This window comes from Staurois parvus, unplaced genomic scaffold (assembly GCF_062004578.1).
Source record: "Staurois parvus isolate SC_StPar_1 unplaced genomic scaffold, SC_StPar_1.0 ptg000324l, whole genome shotgun sequence".
NCBI lineage: Eukaryota > Metazoa > Chordata > Amphibia > Anura > Ranidae > Staurois > Staurois parvus.
Genome location: NW_028318120.1, coordinates 1,308,664 through 1,326,884, shown reverse-complemented (window position 1 = coordinate 1,326,884; position 18,221 = coordinate 1,308,664). Strand labels below are relative to the sequence as shown.

The 18,221-nt window shown below is 39.8% G+C and overlaps 1 protein-coding gene across 4 annotated transcripts in view; it reads right to left on the bottom strand.

Moving 5' to 3' along the window:
* Positions 1-18,221, bottom strand: part of DHRSX (dehydrogenase/reductase X-linked) — a 615,232-nt gene that overhangs the window by 55,202 nt on the left and 541,809 nt on the right. For all 4 annotated transcript variants that reach the window (XM_089683843.1, XM_089683840.1, XM_089683842.1 and 1 more), the window contains one exon: positions 15,032-15,239. In XM_089683843.1, the coding sequence (XP_089539969.1) occupies positions 15,032-15,239 (208 nt within the window). The remainder of the gene's footprint in view (positions 1-15,031; positions 15,240-18,221) is intronic.

Sequence of the window (18,221 nt, the reverse complement as noted above, 5' to 3'; positions counted from 1 at the left end):
AAAATGATCAACTTACAGAAGACTGAATTCAAAGACACCCAGAAAATCAAAGTGAAAAAATGATGCAGCAGGCTAGTCCATTTTGCTGAAATTTCATTGCAGCAATTCAAAATGGTACTCAGCAGGGGCGGACTGACCATTTGGAAACTCGGGCCCTGCCTGAGGGCCCGGGGTCAGTAGGGGGCCCCATGAGATGCCCCTGGTACCTTTTTCATAGGTTTTTTTGAGTTTGGGCAAGGACACAGGGGCCCATGATCCCCTATTGCCTGGGGGCCCCATGAGTTGTCAGTCCACCCCTGGTACTCAGTAATTTGTATGGCCCCCACGTGCTTGTATGCATGCCTGACAACATCGGGGCATGCTCCTAATGAGACGACGGATGGTGTCCTGGGGTATTTCCTCCCAGATCTGGACCAGAGCATCACTGAGTTCCTAGACAGTCTGAAGTGCAACTTGGCAGCGTCGGATGGACCGAAACATGATATCATGAGATATCGAAACCGAAACATGAGATCAAAAAGTGTTCCTTTGATTTTTTTTTAGCAGTGTATATTCCAGATGCATAGCTCCTAATGAGACGGCGGATGGTGTCCTGGGTATTTCCTCCCAGATCTGGACCAGGGCATCACTGAGCTCCTGGACAGTCTGAAGTGCAACCTGGCAGCGTTGGATGGACCGAAACATGATATCCCAGAGGTACTCTATTGGATTTAGGTCAGGCGCACGTGAGGGCCATTCAATGGTATCAATTCCTTCATCCTCCAGGAACTGCCTGCATACTCTCGCCACATGAGGCCAGGCATGGTCTTGCACCAGGAGAAGCCCAGGACCCACTGCACCAGCCTAGGGTCTGACAATGGATCCAAGGATTTCATCCTGATACATAATGGCAGTCAGAGTGCCATTGTTTAGCCTGTAGAAGTCTGTGCATCCCTCCATGGATATGCCTCCCTAGATCAAAACTGACCCACTACCAAAATGGTCATGATGAATGATGTTACAGGCAGCATAACGTTCTCTAAGGCTTCTCCAGACCCTTTCACATATGTCACATGTGTTCAGGGTGAACATGCTCTCGTCTGTGAAAAGCACAGGGCGCCAGTGGCAGACCTGCCAATTCTGGTGTTCAATGGCAAAAGCCAATCGAGCTCTATGGTGCCAGGCAGTGAGCACAGGGCCCACTTGATGACATTGGGCCCTTAGGCCACCCTAAAGAAGTCTGTTTCTGATTGGTCAGAAACATTCACACCAGTGGCCTGCTGGAGGTCATTTTGTAGGACTCTGGCAGTGCTCATCCTGTTCCTCCTTGCACAAAGGAGCAGATACCGGTCCTGCTGATGGGTTAAGGACTTTCTTTGGCCCTGTCCAGCTCTCCTAGAGTAACTGCCTGTCTCCTGGAATCTCCTCCATGCTTTTGAGACTATGCTGGAAGACACAGCAAACCTTCTGGCAATGGCAGGTATTCATGTGCCATCCTGGAGGAGTTGGATTGCCTGTGCAACCTCTGTAGGGTACAGGTATCTCCTCATGCTACCAGTAGTGACACTGACCCTAGCCAAATGCAAAACTAGTGAAAAACAGTCAGAAAAGATGAGTAGGGAAAAAAATGTCATTGGCCTCCACCTGTAAAACCATTCCCGTTTTGGGGGCCATCTCATTGTTTCCCATCTAGTGCACCTGTTGTTAATTTCAGTACCACCAAAGCAGCTGATACTGATTAACAACCCCCTCTGCTACTTAACTGACCAGATCAATCTCCCAGGAGTTTAATTGACTTGATGCTATACTCTGATTAAACCATGTTCCTTTAATTTTTTTGAGTAGTGTAGAATGTAATTGACATTGACACAGACAAGCATGTTTGAAGCCCAGCCGGTGCAGAAAATCATGGGTGCCCTCGTAGATACCATGGATAAAGGAGTGTAGACGTGAACAGACAGGAAGTATGTAATTTACAGGAATACCAGGTGAAAATAAAGGGAAAAAAGTCTGAAAAAAATGTATGCAGCAACCACATCTAAAGGCTGTTAAGCTGCAACGGATAATCTTTTTTATTGAGTTTAGATACCCTGTAATGTTCAAAGTAAAAGAGAAAATGTCTATACATACACATTAGGTCCCTTCTAATTATGTTTTACAAGAACTGTTTGTTGTCTTTGGACAAATAATCATTGTAAATTCATTGCAATGTCTGTCTAAATACTGTTTGACCCTATGTAAACTGGTGCGTCCAAAAAAGGAAATGAAGACAAGGACACAAAGATAGCAGATATTGAGAAATGTGTATCTCACTGTTGATTTTATATTTCAGAATATGATTTAGCAATTCTTGACATTTAGCTTCATTTGTCATGCTGAATAGCAAAGCTACAGAGCCCAGGAGATTCTGGACTCTAGAGATCTCAGCATCAGCATGACAGAAGGCAGGACTTCAATTTCAGCATGAAAGCCTACCAAAGTAGAAAGAAGCCCTTCGTACCTGCTTGGCTGAAAAGCCACTGTGCCAGGAAAATGTAATATTAATACTATCTTTCTATGTCACAAAATCCTAAGTACATCTGAAGGCTGCTACTACAGCTCTGTTTTAATCTGCATATCTTGAGGCTACATTGATATTTACATCACATTCATATTTATAAAAACTGAACCAAATATGTCAAGATGGCTTTATGGTGCCTAAGGAGAGCCCTCATAGCTCTTTTAGTATCTCCAGCCTTCATTGTATTCTTATTTATAAAATGATACCAACTGTGGGCAAAATTTTGTCCATGCACCAACATATATTAACTTTCTTGTTTATTATTAGTTTCTTTTATATATGTATTAGTTGAATGCTACATAAACAGTCAGGTGGTAGGTGAGTTAAAGGAGAAGAGCAGAAAGCAATGTTTATATAAAAAAAGGTTGGGGGGGCTAAGCAACTTATAAGTAATATTTAACCCATCAGATACTAGAGAGTAAAGGTCTAAATGAAAGGTCTTCCATGCAGATCTGCTGATGACCAGACACACAGTGTGACAACAGGCAGTTCATAAATATTTCTCTTGAATTTTGCCTGTCCATTGACATAGGTGCTATGTCCATAAATATATAAAAAAATTATCAGTTTAGCTTCATTTAGCACATGTTCACAGCCAGATAGCACCATTCCTCACCTACCCCCCCCCCCCCCCCACATGTTTCAGCATAAGTTCTATGGAGATTAAAAATTGTGCACAGGATTTCTTGTTTTCCCGATTCCCCACCAAGTCAAGTGACCTGGGAAGTTCCTAAAGAAAAACAGCAACAATTACATCAGAAACTCTTCGCTTAAAGTAAACTTCACATATGAACAAAGCATATCCCTCCGTAGTATGTACTTGTCTCAATCCAGAGCACAGTGTCATTTCTATCTGCTGCCTTGTTCCTCTGCTATCTGCATGAGTTACTTTTGACAGGTATTCCTGACACCAAGAGAAAAAAGGGATGGAACAGCCTGTGATTGACAGCCTCAGCCCTGATCCTGTGTGAGGGGGGGGTGTCCCTTCCCTCCAATCAGCTCTCAGAGATCTCCTCAATGAGTGTAACAGCTGCTTGCCCCCTGATTTGCAGAGCTGAGCGGTCCTATGTAAATTCTGTACTTTGAATGGAAGCAGGGGCCAGACACCCCAGATAAACAGGTACAGCTTATGTTGGAGGATTTGTTTAATCTCTGTGCATCACCTGAGACCAGTAACTTTACTGTGTATATGTGAGGGTCTACAACCATTTTAAGAGTAGTTCACTGACTATAGCTGCAATTCTGTGCTCTTGTAGCAAGGTAAAGCTAGAACCCCTATCAGCTTTTCACTGGTGTTTGTTTTCCTGTTACATATTTCGCCTCATTTTCTGTCTGGTAAAATAGTTATCATCCTGATAATAAGCGAGGATATATCTTCCCAAGAAAGACCCTGATAGCAGTTAAAAAAACTCTTAGCTGGACATATACTTCCCACATCGTGATGCAGTAAATTGCAGGACAAAAAATGTGTATGGCTGCAAAGCTCTGAATATTTTTAAGAATAATTTGGCTGTAGCTTAAAGTGTTGTGGTTAACCATTAGCCGCCCGGCCAATGGCCGTTTGGCGGCTTCAAAAGTGTTCCTGCATTCCGGGTGCACGCCATTTGGCGTGCTCCCGCACATGCGCAGTTTGCGCTAATGCAGAGCGGCGCAGCAGCGCGATCTGTCACCGGCCGTGCACCTCGGACACGGCCGATGACAGATCCGAGTACCGGCTCCCGTTGCTGGTACCATGTGACCTGCTGTGACCAATCACAGCAGGTCACATGACAGTTGTATACAATGGATGGCTTCATTCATGCCATCCATTGTATACTAGTGCCTAGCTGTGAATGGTCACAGCTAATCACATGCACATGTCATGTGATTAGCTGTGACCAAATCACAGCTAAGCACAAAAAAAAAAAAAGCTGAATGAATCGATTTCATTCAGGTAAATGCTTGCTTATAGCAAAGTAATTCTTTGCTATAAGCAAATTGTGTAAAAAAAAAAAAAAAATACTGATCACTTCCCCAAAGTAGTACAATGTTACTATGGTAACATTGTACTACTTTGGTCATAGTAAAATATGAAAAACAAATCTTAAAAAAATAAAAAAAAATGTAATAAAAAATTAAAAATAATAAAAAAAAATATATATATATATATTTTTTTCATACTGTCACCAGTCAGTGTCCCTGTTCACCGCCATGTCAGTTATATGATGACGCTGTACTGCACTGGTGACAGTATGTAAAAAAAAAAAATAGTGAAAATAATTTTTTTAATTTTTTCATTTTCCGAACAATTATGACAAAAAAATACAACTTCAAAAAACTCGCCATGCCTCTTATGAAGTACGTCGGACTGTCTACTCTGCAAAAAGGGGTCATTTGGGGATATCTGTACTATTCTGACATTCTTGGACCTCAAGAAATTAGATTGGCTGTCAGTACTTCAGGATTGATCAATTTTCAGATATATACCATAGTTTGTGAACTCTATAACTTTCCTACAAACTAAATAATACATCCTAATTTGGGTTATTTTCACCAAAGACATGTAGCAGAATACATCTCGGCCTAAATTTATGAAGAACAATTATTTATTTGTAAACTTTTATAACAGAAACAAAGAAAAATGTGTTTTTTTTTCAAAATTTTTGGTCTTTTTTTGTTAATTTAGCAAAAAATAAAAACCCCAGCGGTGATTAAATACCACCAAAAGAAAGCTCTAGTTGTGTGAAGAAAATGATAAAATTTTAGTTTGGGTACAGTGTTGTATGACCGCGCAATTGTCATTCAAATTGTGAGAGCGCTGAAACCTGAAAAATGGCCTGGGCAGGAAGGTGTAAAATTGCACGGTATTGAAACGGTTAAATACAGTTAAATACACATAAACTTCATTAAAATGTGCATTTGAAAACTCTGTTCCATTTCATACGGTTATGACAAAAATATTGGCACCCCTGCATTTCTGTCAGATAATGCACCACTTCTCCCAGAAAATTTTTGCAATTACAATGTTTTGGCATTCTCATTGATGGTTACAGAAAGCAATTTATTTCACTTATTTTTTCCAAGGGGCGAGCTACCAAATATTAGATTGATAGTGCCAATAATTTTGTCCAGTCCATTTTTCGAGTTTTTACATGGAATGTGTCAGATTTGGCTTTTTGTCTCTCCACTTTTTTTGTTATACCAATACAAACAAAATAAATAAACATGAGAATCCCTAAACATTTGCAATTGCAACAATTTTCTGGGTGAAGTGGTGCATTATCTGACAGAAATGCAGGGGTGCCAATATTTTTGGCCATGACTGTATGTAATGGAACTGAGTTTTCAAATTTATATTTTCCTAAAGTTTGACTGTACTTTATTAAAGCACTTGGGAGCTACTTAGCAACCAGCAACTGTTGAGGCAATAAAAGCTTTAGCCAAGTATATGTAATGTAAAGCATGATTTACAAAGTACAGTCATCAGGCATATGTAAAATATGATGTACCATATAAACTGCAAGGATCAGAGCCTTTCTACAAATGACACTGCCTCCCACCTCAATGCAATACTGTGGTCTAAACAGGGCACATAGAAAACAATTGTTTTCTATGTACCCTGGTGTGGAGCCTGCATTGATTTATGCAGCTCAAAGCAACTTAGTTGATGTGATATGAACAAGACTTACTTCCTAGATGTCTGAGACTACACAGTTTGTAACTAAGCCTGTTCCCCCTCTAAGCCTGAATGCCAACCACATATACATCTTTACTCTGCTCTGCTGTGTGCTCCAAACTCAGACCTTGGTGTTGTATGCTACAGCCACTATACAGCATTTTGACCTCCCACCCAAGAGATGTAGTGAAGTCTACCACCAAACAGCCCTAAGGAGAAGGAACTTCGAATAATCTTACTGTGATCTGGGTAGGCTGCCAGCAAAGGATTTAATACAATTATCAAATTGATTCTACCTGCTATCAGTGGGATGGTAATTACTTTTTACTGGCACACACCTTGTTCATCATTTATACTAGCCAGGTGGCAATCCTGGCGTCAGGTGGGTTGCTAGGGTAAAAGCCAGTACAGACTGGTACATGCCCCAGGAACCAGAGCACATGTGCTGTAATAGTCATTGGGAGATAATAGGAGTAAGTGCCTTTTTATCAAAATTAATTATGTGCACCTTCCCTCACATATATACCTCCTTAGTCTACATTTGGCTACTATTTCATCTGTAGTCGGCTTAGCCACCCATTAAAGTGGACCTTTCCCCCTAAAATGTAAAAGCATAGATGCATGCACCTCTTCATACTAGAACACTTTACATTCAGAGGCAAAAGTAATGTTTTTTTCTTTTAACTTACATTTTTATTTTTTTAATTTCTTTATCTAGGGGACTGGTGACTTAGCCAAAGCTTTCCAGCTGCCCCCTGGATCTCAAGAAAAAGTCCATTCTTTCTTTTTTGCCACATATGTCTGGAGGAAATGTCATTGTTAGGCCAGCCCAGAGAACAAGGAAGTTGACCACTACTTATGTGTACCTGCCAGAGCCTGGGTCCAAACCTGAGCCTTCAGCGGTGAGTGGCAATGTTTCTTCTTGCTGAGCCACCTGGAATGCTGGACAGCTCCTTTGACATTATTTGGATGATCCTGCCTTGAACTTGTTTGTCATGAACCTTGAACCCCTTGCTCCTCCCATGAACTTCCTGATATAAGCCATGTCTCTGCACTTCCTGTCTGCCAGATTATTGTGCTCTCCAGCCAGTATCTTGCTCCTTGCCTTCTCTGCTGTTATCCATATTTTGCTACCACTCATTATTGACCCTTGGCTTGTTCTCGACTACACTTCTGCCGGATCCCAACTTGTGACTGCTCATTACCGACCTTGGCTTGTTTACTGACCACACTTCCATTTGATCCTTACCTGCTTAATATGCTTCTGGACCTCCGCTTGCTCAACTCCTGGTGGGGTGATCCTGAGGACCGCGACCTGGTGCTAACATGCAGCAAAATCCATCTCAACCATCAGGAACTCTGGTGAGCACCGGTTGGTACTTAAACTCCGCACCTCAGGTGAGCCCACTCCTCTGCTACGGTGACCTGCCTGTGTACCTATCCTGCTGGTTTCAGGTGAGCTTTTCCACTGCTATAGCAACTGGTCTTTGAGCCTGACCCCTGATCGTGACACTACCAGTCAAAACTGCAGTGCAGGATTATAAGAGGAGGAGGAGGAGGAGGAGGAGGAGGAGGAGAAGAAGAGCATTAAATGTGTGAAAACAGAAACCAAAGAAAAATATACTTATACATGTTTTTTTTACTATAGTTACTACAGGAATGGTGGCAGTTTTATATGAGGAGAAGGTGGGGGAAGGTCTGTTTTAACCCCTTCCCGTCCGGCCCATTGTAAAATGGCAGGAGCCCTATTATCCTGGGAGGACGTCAAATGATGTTTTTCCAGGATTGTGCCATGCTCCAGAGCGATCTATTACCTGCTGTGTTCACTGGACACAGACTATGACAGATCACTGTACCAGCCTGCTGCCAGTACCATGTGATTGCTGTGGCCAATCACAGCAGACCACATGACAATGGTACACGATGAAAGGTTTGATTAATGCCTTTCATTGTGTACTATTGTGAAGAGCTCTGTGACTGGCCACAGTGATCTCATGGCACAGGCAGGTCCAATCACAGAGCATCTGTACCATGTGATTAGCTCTGGCCAATAACAACCAATTGCAATAGTAAACACTGAATGAATAGTTTTCATTCAGAAAAAAATGGCTACTTAAAACTGTAAAATTCAGTTATAAGAAATCATAGTGTGTAAAAAAAAAATCCTGATCACCTTCCCAGAGTAGTACAGTGTTACTATGGCAACACTGTATCGCTCTGGTCACTGTATGCAAAAAAAAAAGTTTAAAAACTGTCACCAGTGTCCCTGATCACCGCCACACCAGTTGTACAATGACGCTGTACTGCAGTGGTGACAGTATGTAAAACATTTTTATAAATTGTTATAAAAACATAATTTTTTTAATTCCTTCATTGTTCAAAAAATTATGACAAAAAAATTACAACTTCATAAAACTCGCCACACCTCTTACTAAATACCTTGAGCAGTCTACTTTCCAAAAAGGGGTCATTTGGGGGATATTTCTACTGTCCTGGCATTTTTGGGCCTCAAGAAATTAGATAGGCCATCAGTACACCATGATTGATCAATTTTCAGATATACTGTATATACCATAGTTTGTGAACTCTTTAAATTTCCTACAAACTACATAATATATACATTGATTTGGGTTATTTCCACCAAAGTAATGTAGCAGTATACATTTTTCCCTAAATTTATGAAGAACGATTATTTATTTACAAAATGTTATAACAGAAATGAAAAAAATGTTTTTTTTCCCCAAAATTTTCTGTCTGTTGTCATTTATTTAGCAAAAATAAAAAAAGCAGTGTTGATTAAATACCACCGAAAGAAATCTCTATTTGTGTGAAAAAAAAGTTTAAAAATTTCATATGGGTAGTGTTTCATGACCGCTCAATTGTCCTTCAAAGTGCAACAGTAATGAAAGCTAAAAATTACCCTGGGCAGGAAGGGGATAAAATTGTCCGGTGCTGAAGCAATTAATAATAGATTCAGCACTTCCGCCTACTACTCACAATGTTAACCAAACAGAGGACACATGCAAATTTACACAAATTTTACCGCAAAACTTTCATATACTGGAAACTAATTTTAAAGGGTAACTATAGAGATAATCAAAAATATATTAACACATCCATTTTTTTGTGTTTGTCTCCACTCCACTGTAACATAGAGAAAAAGCCCTCTAGAGAGGAGCATTTTGGCAGAAAAAACATCCGACGTGCCTAAACGTGGGTAAAGGCATCTAAGTGCATCTAAATGCTAGGTGTGTTTAGCAAGGGAGTGTTTTTTCATTGCCAGAATAAATTACTATTCTGATCAATGAAATTAATACATGCCCAAGGGCTTGACACACCTAAACGCGCTTGAAAAAACATGGCGTAGGCTCGTTTTTGAAGCTGCTTTTCTCCTGTGGGGGAAAAACGTTTACAAGAGCCCCAGTGTGCATGAGGCCTTACAGGGGGACTCAGAAAAACAAAAGCTTATCTGTTTATTCTACTGACAAATTGCATCATATATATCAATTTTGATTTTGTCTAAAGTTCCATGTTAGCTTCTAGAACAGGAGGCCGGACAAAGCGGGGCTAAGGAAGCCAAGTTGTTAATTTTATAACAGTGTTCTACTTTCAGGGATCTTTAAGTGCCTACATTTAACTTATGCTGTCAGTTTCCTAGACCTTACATTGTATGTTGTGTCATTGTGACAGGTAACTTTTGTGTTCTGCCATGCAAGTGTGCATTGACAATGCTGCTTTATGACAAAGTGATGTGTTCGGATGCTGTTGTCTTGTGTTAGATGTGTCACAACATGGTACACTTTATTAGTAAATTCTATTGATCATTCAGAATCAAAATTCAGTCATTTAATATAAGTGTTGCAGTACAGTAAGTCATCAAGATCAGATCAGAGGTACAACACTAACTAAATATAAGAGCCAAGCAATCACAGAGCAAACTGCATCTCTAGCTTGCTCAATTCACTACAGCAGTTCTAAAGACAAGCAGAAAAATAATACTTATGTGAAGCAGAAAAATAAGAGTACAGCCCTGAAATAAATCAATTTTGATGACACGTCATAAATCACACAACTGATCAAGACATAAAGGTTCCTTGACATTGAAAATACAAATCCGTTTCCTTGCAGGGTTATTTCTGCAGCACTATGTGACCTTCAGGTCTTCCTTGAACTTGCATAAGTTTCTAATCCTCATCTGTACAATAGTCTGTGCAATTAGTACCCTCCGGGGGTTATGATTTTATGCTGTTGCTGCAAAGTTAGTAAATGTGAGAGCAGATGGAGAGCGAGAAAAGAACTCTGACATTGAGAAAGGCCAACAGAACATACAGGGCTAAATGCTGCCAATGCATTCTTTAGACTAAATTAAGTACTAGAGAACGCATATTTAATCCTAAAATGGTCACATATGACCTAAAATAAAAATCATTAATACATTAGACCTGAGTTACAGAGGGCAGTACTGGTTAAACATTGCACCCTTTATTTGTCAGAGTTATTCTTTTTGAGGACATTAGTACATTTAATGATAACGCATTCCCTATATAGGCAGCTGATGTGCCAAACTACAAGTATAAAGCAGTGTCTTTTATGGGCAGCTCCCATTCTTAATGTGCACAGCCTGTATGTGACCAGAGCAGTGTTAACCTCATCCAGCAGACTTCTGAACACAGAAAGCACACTCTAGAAGGGTCAAGGGTGTCGATATGTGACTGTAAAGCTGGATCTTGGTGAGTAGTTGCTCCTGAAGTATATATCTGCACAAATCCAAACCATGATTTAAAATTTACCAGTCCAAGATGTGAAAAATACTATTTTCTGTTAGAACCTTTCTAACAGAGGCCTTGTGCAAATGGACACCACCTTCTATGATTAATAACCCACCAAACTGCGCTACAAAACAACTTAAAAGTGTTTCACTTCTAAATAATAAATATGCATAAATGTATATAAACACAATCTGTATTCACTGTTGCTACCTTCCTAGTAAATCAGAATAACTCCAACAGGTGAACTATAGGTGATCCACTACAAGTATATCTCCTCTTCACTGGCAGCATTGTGAAAACATCGGATATCTCAACATCAGTCAAATTACATGACAAAATGAACACATGTTCCTTCATTTAACGTGCAAACCGTGCAATAATGTGATATAGAAGTCCATAAAGTTTCCATATACAACTCTGAGTGTTTTTTTTCTTTCTGATATATCCACCACACATTCATTGTGCTCATAGATTGCCTTTCCCTTTAGAAAGCAGCTCACCAAATAAATATGCCAACCCTTCTCATGACTGACACATTTTGCCTATGATAACTCCACCATAGCTTCCAGCGTCAAATAAAATCAAATGCTATCAATCTCTGGATGAAAATCCAGTAATGAGGATTCAGTATATGAAACAAGGGCACCATCAAACACATACATACATCATGATGTAAAACACAGATGGATACAAAAAGATCCTAAACCCCTTGTAGGAACATGATGAGATTGTATACTTCTACAGTTTTGTATGTCAAAATATATAAAACTGGATTAATATTGGGGCTTAGTACCCCAAAACTTAGCTTGATAGGGTTTAGTTTATTGGGATATGTTACACAATGGCAATTTGTATACATTTTCTGCTTAATAAATGGCCATATATGGATTACATGGCTGTCGAGATATCTTTTTGTAGATTACTTTTGTAGCAGGCTCCTTGTACAAGAGGATTCAGAAGGAATCACATGTTCAGCAGTCAGTCCTTTCTTTCTCTCTCCTGTTTGTAAAACCTGGGCATTCTGCCAAGTTCATGACTCATCCACTACACAGCAAAGAACGCTGGGAGGGGGAGGAAGCAGGAAGTGAAGGGGAGAACAGAGAGACACGAGGCTGGAGAAAAGACAGGGACGTGTGGAGCCCGTCCAAGCAGAGGAGGAGGCACTACAGCACTCAGCGCGGATAGAGGGACCCTGCTGTGTGTTCAGAGTCTGGTGAGCTGTCCCCCTGGAGAGAGTAAGACACACCATTTACACTTTGCATATAGACTGGGACATCCGCACCCCACTGCTGGGATCTCACCCATCCGGGGCCCTGTGCAAGCCACAGATCCCCCTGCCTGCTTTGCCCCTCACCACCAGTGTAATTGAGACTGTCTGCCCCGGGGACTGACACAAACTGGGAGATTGCATCCTGCGACTGCCCCTGGTCTTGGGGTGCTTTGTGTTGCGTTTAGACACTGAGGTTGGACCCTCTCAGTCCAGAAACCTAATGAAATTGGATGTAACCCACACCAGCTGAAACTCCAAAGAAGCCTTCAGCTGCTATTTACTTCATTGTAAAGACTAAACGTGCACCAACTAGAGCTCCACCGTTACAAGGACTAGAGTGGGGGAATCTGGCTTAGTAGCCTTATTAGAGGTACCTCTTTATTGCATTCTTTCTGACTCTGAGGTGATTTTTGGCTAACGCCCCTCAGAAGCAGAATCATACACCGGTGTGGGTAATACATTTCATTGATAGCGCATAAGTAAGTTTATTTGTTTGATATCAGTTGTATTCTGCTTAAAGTGCAACTCTGCCATCAGGAGACTCTTGGCTGTGAAGCCCTCTAGTGGCAGATCAAATTTACTGCATTGCATAAAAGAAGAAAAGTAAGTTTTGAAGTTGAAAGGGGAACCCCACCCCTCTACACTGCATTTCATTCTCCATAAAATTGTTCTTGTTTCATTTAACCCTGTGTCAGCAAATTTCTTGGCGGGGTATTTGCTATTCATTACCAGTTGTGCCAGAGGGATTGGGTTTGCTTAGGGTTGGATCTATTGAGCGCAGGACCCATAATATATTCCAGCTTGTCCCAAGGGGCAGTGCTACACTTTATTTTGTGTTTGTTACTAATTCTATTTGATTACTTTATGTTATTGAATTTTGTACATAGCCCTTGTTCTTTGCACATGCCTAAAAATGCAAAATGTCTGGTTAAAAAATAATTTAACGTAAAGCATCCAGAAAAGAAAAATCTACTTCAATTCAATAAGAATTTCCAACTGTGCTCCCCCTGTAGTAGGCCACAGAGGTCACATTTGTAAGGCCTCTAAACAATTGACCATAAAGGTGAAAGCAGATTAATAATTACAGTCACATCCATTTATCAGCATAAGCAGCAGTTGGAATATGATAGAGTTTATCATTTCCATTTTCTTTTGAGTAGCAGTGTGTGTGCAGTACAACCAATTTTCTAGCCACACCAAACTGACGTGGAGGACAATGATTTATTAATTCGGAATGGTTTCTTGTTATGCTCTGAAACACAAAAGCATTTTTATTATACCAAACTATGGTGACTCAGCTCATGTTCTACAATTATTATTAACTCCTGCGTAATTAATATTCCTGTGTACGCATTGCACAGTCTTGCTTCAGTCAGCAAGTGATTTAGCAAATGTGCTTCCATTACAAATTTCATTCAAAATGGTTCCGGGATTTATTTAAATACCTCACTGTAAAAGGGATTAGACAGAAGAGTGTGGATTATTAGCTTATCAGCAAAATAAACCTGCTGTTACATTTCTATATTAGAAAATATTCATGAAAAATGGGGCACATGGGAAAGGTTGGAGATGCCAAAGCTACCAACCCAAATCTGTCATTGTGTACTGTGCCATGTATCACCTCTTTTCAAACTGGGTCCCTCTGGGGGATTGGGGGATCAAACATGTTGCATGATAGAAGTACAAATAAAGGGTTTCGGTCAGGTTTTTATAATTAAATTGGTTCTAAAGTGTAAACATTTTTTAACCTTAATGCATTCCCTTCATTAAGGTAAAAAAAAAACATACTCACGTGATCCTGTGCTGTGCCTGTCTGCAGTGGTTCTATTTTCTCTCCCCACTCTCACAGGTGTTGCTGAGGCAGCAAGAGCCATTGGTACTCACTGTTGTTAGTCAAATCCTGTGATAAGGGGGCTTACGACGAGCCAAGCCAATGCGGTCTGTGTCTATGGACACAGGCTACAAAGCTCGAGATGGTGCCCGCAAGTGTGCCACAACAGGAAGAGGCTTTCTATGTTGGCACACAGAGAAGAGGAGAGTCTGGAGTCCTGGGTGGGTTAGTTAGGATTAATTGCAGGGAGCTCTCACTGTTAATTTATCTTTATAATAAAACAAAATAAAATGGCAGAGGCTGACTCAATCTTCTAATTTAATCCCTGATTTCATTCTGACCTCTTCATGTAATGATACAGATCAAGATCCCCACCTAGTAATAAGTCCCTTACTGACTGTTTAGATTGAAGGCATGTCCAACATGTATACAAACATTTGCATAGAGTACCACTGTGTCTGAAAGATTTGGCTTTGATACCATGTTACATCAGAAGGGGTGGTACAGATGAATTATTTAATTGCAGCTTTCTTTCAGAAAGAACTGGCAGTCTTCAGGAAAAAATACCCTCCAGGATTACCATACAAAACTGTAAGAGGATAAAGATGAATTACCATCTGAACTAGAGGTCTTTTTTTAGCCTATGTCAATAAGAACTCCGTTCAGAATGCTTTTAGATGTCAAAAATGGGAAATTATCATAAGGCCCATTTTGGGATAAGACCCTCCACCAACTTCTGACTAGTTTAAATTGGCAAATCTTCTATTACACACAGTTCACAAATAGTGGGCACACAGGTTTTTGCAACTCAGATTTGGGCAAAAAGAGCAAATCATGTTCTCTGATCTCATTTCTACAAAATATTTGTGTCACATTTTATTTCAATAAAATAATTTCATATAATGAAGTTCTTGCACTCTGGTATGGGTTATGTGACATGCTGTAAGTGTACTGAGTAAACACCTACCTTTAAAAACAGCCATCCAGTCATCCATTTCACAAATCTCCCTGTCCATGAGACATGCTGGTAGAGGTTAGTGTTCACTACCCCAGGATCCACTGCATTAGCAGTTACATAGCAACCTTCCGCAGTAAACTGGTGTTGTAAATAGTAAGTGAAGAGGACAAGGGCCAGTTTACTCTGAGCATATGCACCATGGGATGAGTAATAGTGGCTGTGGAACAAACATGAAATAGCATAAACACGTAAATAGGATCTTTCTACAATAAGCACAACATTGATATAAGATTAAGTAAAAAATTGTAACATTCTTTCTTCTACAATGTGGTCTATATATCTTCCTATAAATACAAGTGGTAATAGGACAAATATAAAGGTCACCTCCTGCTGCATTTCCATTTTCTCTGCTGAGCTCAGAAATCAGTCATATCGACAAAGAGAAAAAGCTTTTCGGTCAGGCTGGTGAAAGTGAAACAGCTTATGTTAAGCTGTCAAAGTGTTTTGAAAGCATTTAACCGGATTAGGGAAGAAAGTTCGCTGTACTGCACATTTCATAAGAAAAAAAACTTAAGGAGAACAAACAAAAAAAAGGCCTGAAAAGTAACAAATACCATAATCAGCAAACACTGGCTGTCCCTATTACACTGGTCTCTAACAAATAACTGTAAACTTACGGTGGCTCTTTGGCTGCTTCTAATGGTCATCACTACCTCTTAAATTGTTGTGTAAAAAGGATTTAACATATACAATTCATATTAAACTCACTCTATGTATATGTAATAACATTTTCATTTTAGTCTTCAGACAACTATAATTGTATAACAGTCCAAAAATAAAATTTCTCCTTCTAACCATGGCAACAGTATTCAGTTTCTAAGGATAATCTCATATGATCTCAAATTATCAATAGCCTGTTTTATGAAATGTGGCTTCCATTTTTTTTTGCTCTGAGCGTTTCATTTGTGGTGGGAGAATTGCAGAAATATGAATCATCCCTAGATTAAATATAATAATTTGGTGCTGCGCTAATGATGTATCCCTTAAATCAAAAATTCATAAACAACACAAAAAGAGCATATAAATTCGAAAATATATAGAATAGAATGCACATGAACATTCAAAGTCATATATAACAGTGGAACCCTCAAAATAATAAATCTAGGTTGTAACTTAAGTATACCATAAATAGGTGACCTATAAATTTCAAAATATATAGAAAAGAATGCACATGAAAATTCAAAATCATATATAACAGTGGAACCCCCAAAATAATAAATCTAGGGTGTAACCTAAGTACACCATAAATAGGTGACTTATGTACTTAGGTTACACCCTAGATTTATTATTTTGGGGATTCCACTGTTATGTGGTAGGGTGTTGGCGGCTGTATATAGAGATTGACATTCTGAGCACGGGAGGACTATATAGATATATTTGCATCCCTAGATTAGATAATCAAAACACCACATCCCACCTTTAACGTGCAACATACAGAGCCATTACTACTAATATCAATATAATAACAATTTTCGTTTACAATTTTCTCTAAAAATCACATTTCATTAAATATAGAAAATTCTAAATTCACATATGCTTAGGTGGCACAAATATGTGTTCTAACCATACTACAGGGCCCTTTGCGGTGTCAGCATGATGAAAACATATAAGCTAAAAACCAATATAAAAACAATTTTTATATACAATTGTCTCTAAAATAATTTTTGAACATATAAAAATGCCAAATTTATACATACTTAGGTGACACTAATACATGTTCTACCCATACCGCCTTATACTGTCCACTACTAGGCTGTTACATCTGGTTATTAACAGAAGCTGCTGTCTCTTTTAGAATGGACCAATAACTGTTAGTACAATGGTGGCACCACGTTACATGTTTCTTAGACACAGTTTGCTTCCTCAGACAGTATGGGAGGAAATAGTACAAATTGCACGTGTGTGGCACCAAGTGCATGCACCAAAGAACCCACAGGGGACTGTAGGGAATATCACAGGCCAGAATAGATAGATTTGGTGAGCAATCCATGTTCTCTTTTCGCCTTCATGCTAAAAATTTGTAGCATAAGTTGAAAAAGCATTACTAAGCAAACACAAAGATATAAGGCTCTGAGATTCTGGTTATGGAGCTAGCCTGTTCCTTACCTTGGATTCTTTTGTGCATGTGCTTGGTGCCACACAAATAAATGTGTACTATATTCTCCATATATCAGAGAAATGTAACCATGTTGCCTCAATCCTTTTCTGCAAGGCATTCTCTAATTGTCGCCCAGAAGCTAGTTGAGATCACTGTAGTAGCTGTGTATACTACAGTGACATCCAACTTCTAGGGGGACTCCACAGGTATGGTATATACATACAGTTGCAAGAAAAAGTATGTGAACCCCTTGGGATTACGTGGAGTTTTGCATGAATTGGGCATAAATGTGCTCTGAACATCATCTAAGTCACAACAATAGAAGAACACAGTCTGCTGAACATAATACTACACAAACATTAGATGTTGCCATGGTTTAATTGCACATAACATGTAAACATTCTCAGTGCAGGGAGGAAAAAGTATGTGAACCTTTGGACTTAATAACTGGTTGATCCTCCTTTGGCAGCAATAACCTCAACCAAACGTTTCCTGTAGTTGCAGATCAGACCTGCACAACGATCTGGAGTAATCTTGGACCACTCCTCTTCACAAAACTGTTTCAGTGTAGCAATATTCTTGGGATGTCTGGTGTGAATCGCTCTCTTAAGGTAATGCCACAGCATTTCAATCGGGTTGAGGTCAGGACTCTGACTGGGCCACTCCAGAAGGCGTATTCTGTGCTGTTGCAGCCATTGTTTTGTTGAATTACTTGTATGCTTTGGGTCATTGTCCTGTTGCATCACCCATCCTCTGCGGAGCTTCAGTTGGCGGACAGATGGTCGTACGTTTTCCTGCAAAATGTCTTGATAAACTCTGGAATTCATTTTCCCATCAATGACAACAATCCGCCCAGGCCCTGAGGCAGCAAAGCAGCCCCAAACCATGATGCTCCCTCTGCCATGTTTTACAGTGGGGATGAGGTTTTGATGTTGGTGTGCTGTGCCTTTTTTTCTCCACACATAGTGTTGTGTGTTCTTCCCAAACAACTCAATCTTGGTTTCATCTGTCCACAGTATATTTTGCCAGTAGTGCTGTGGA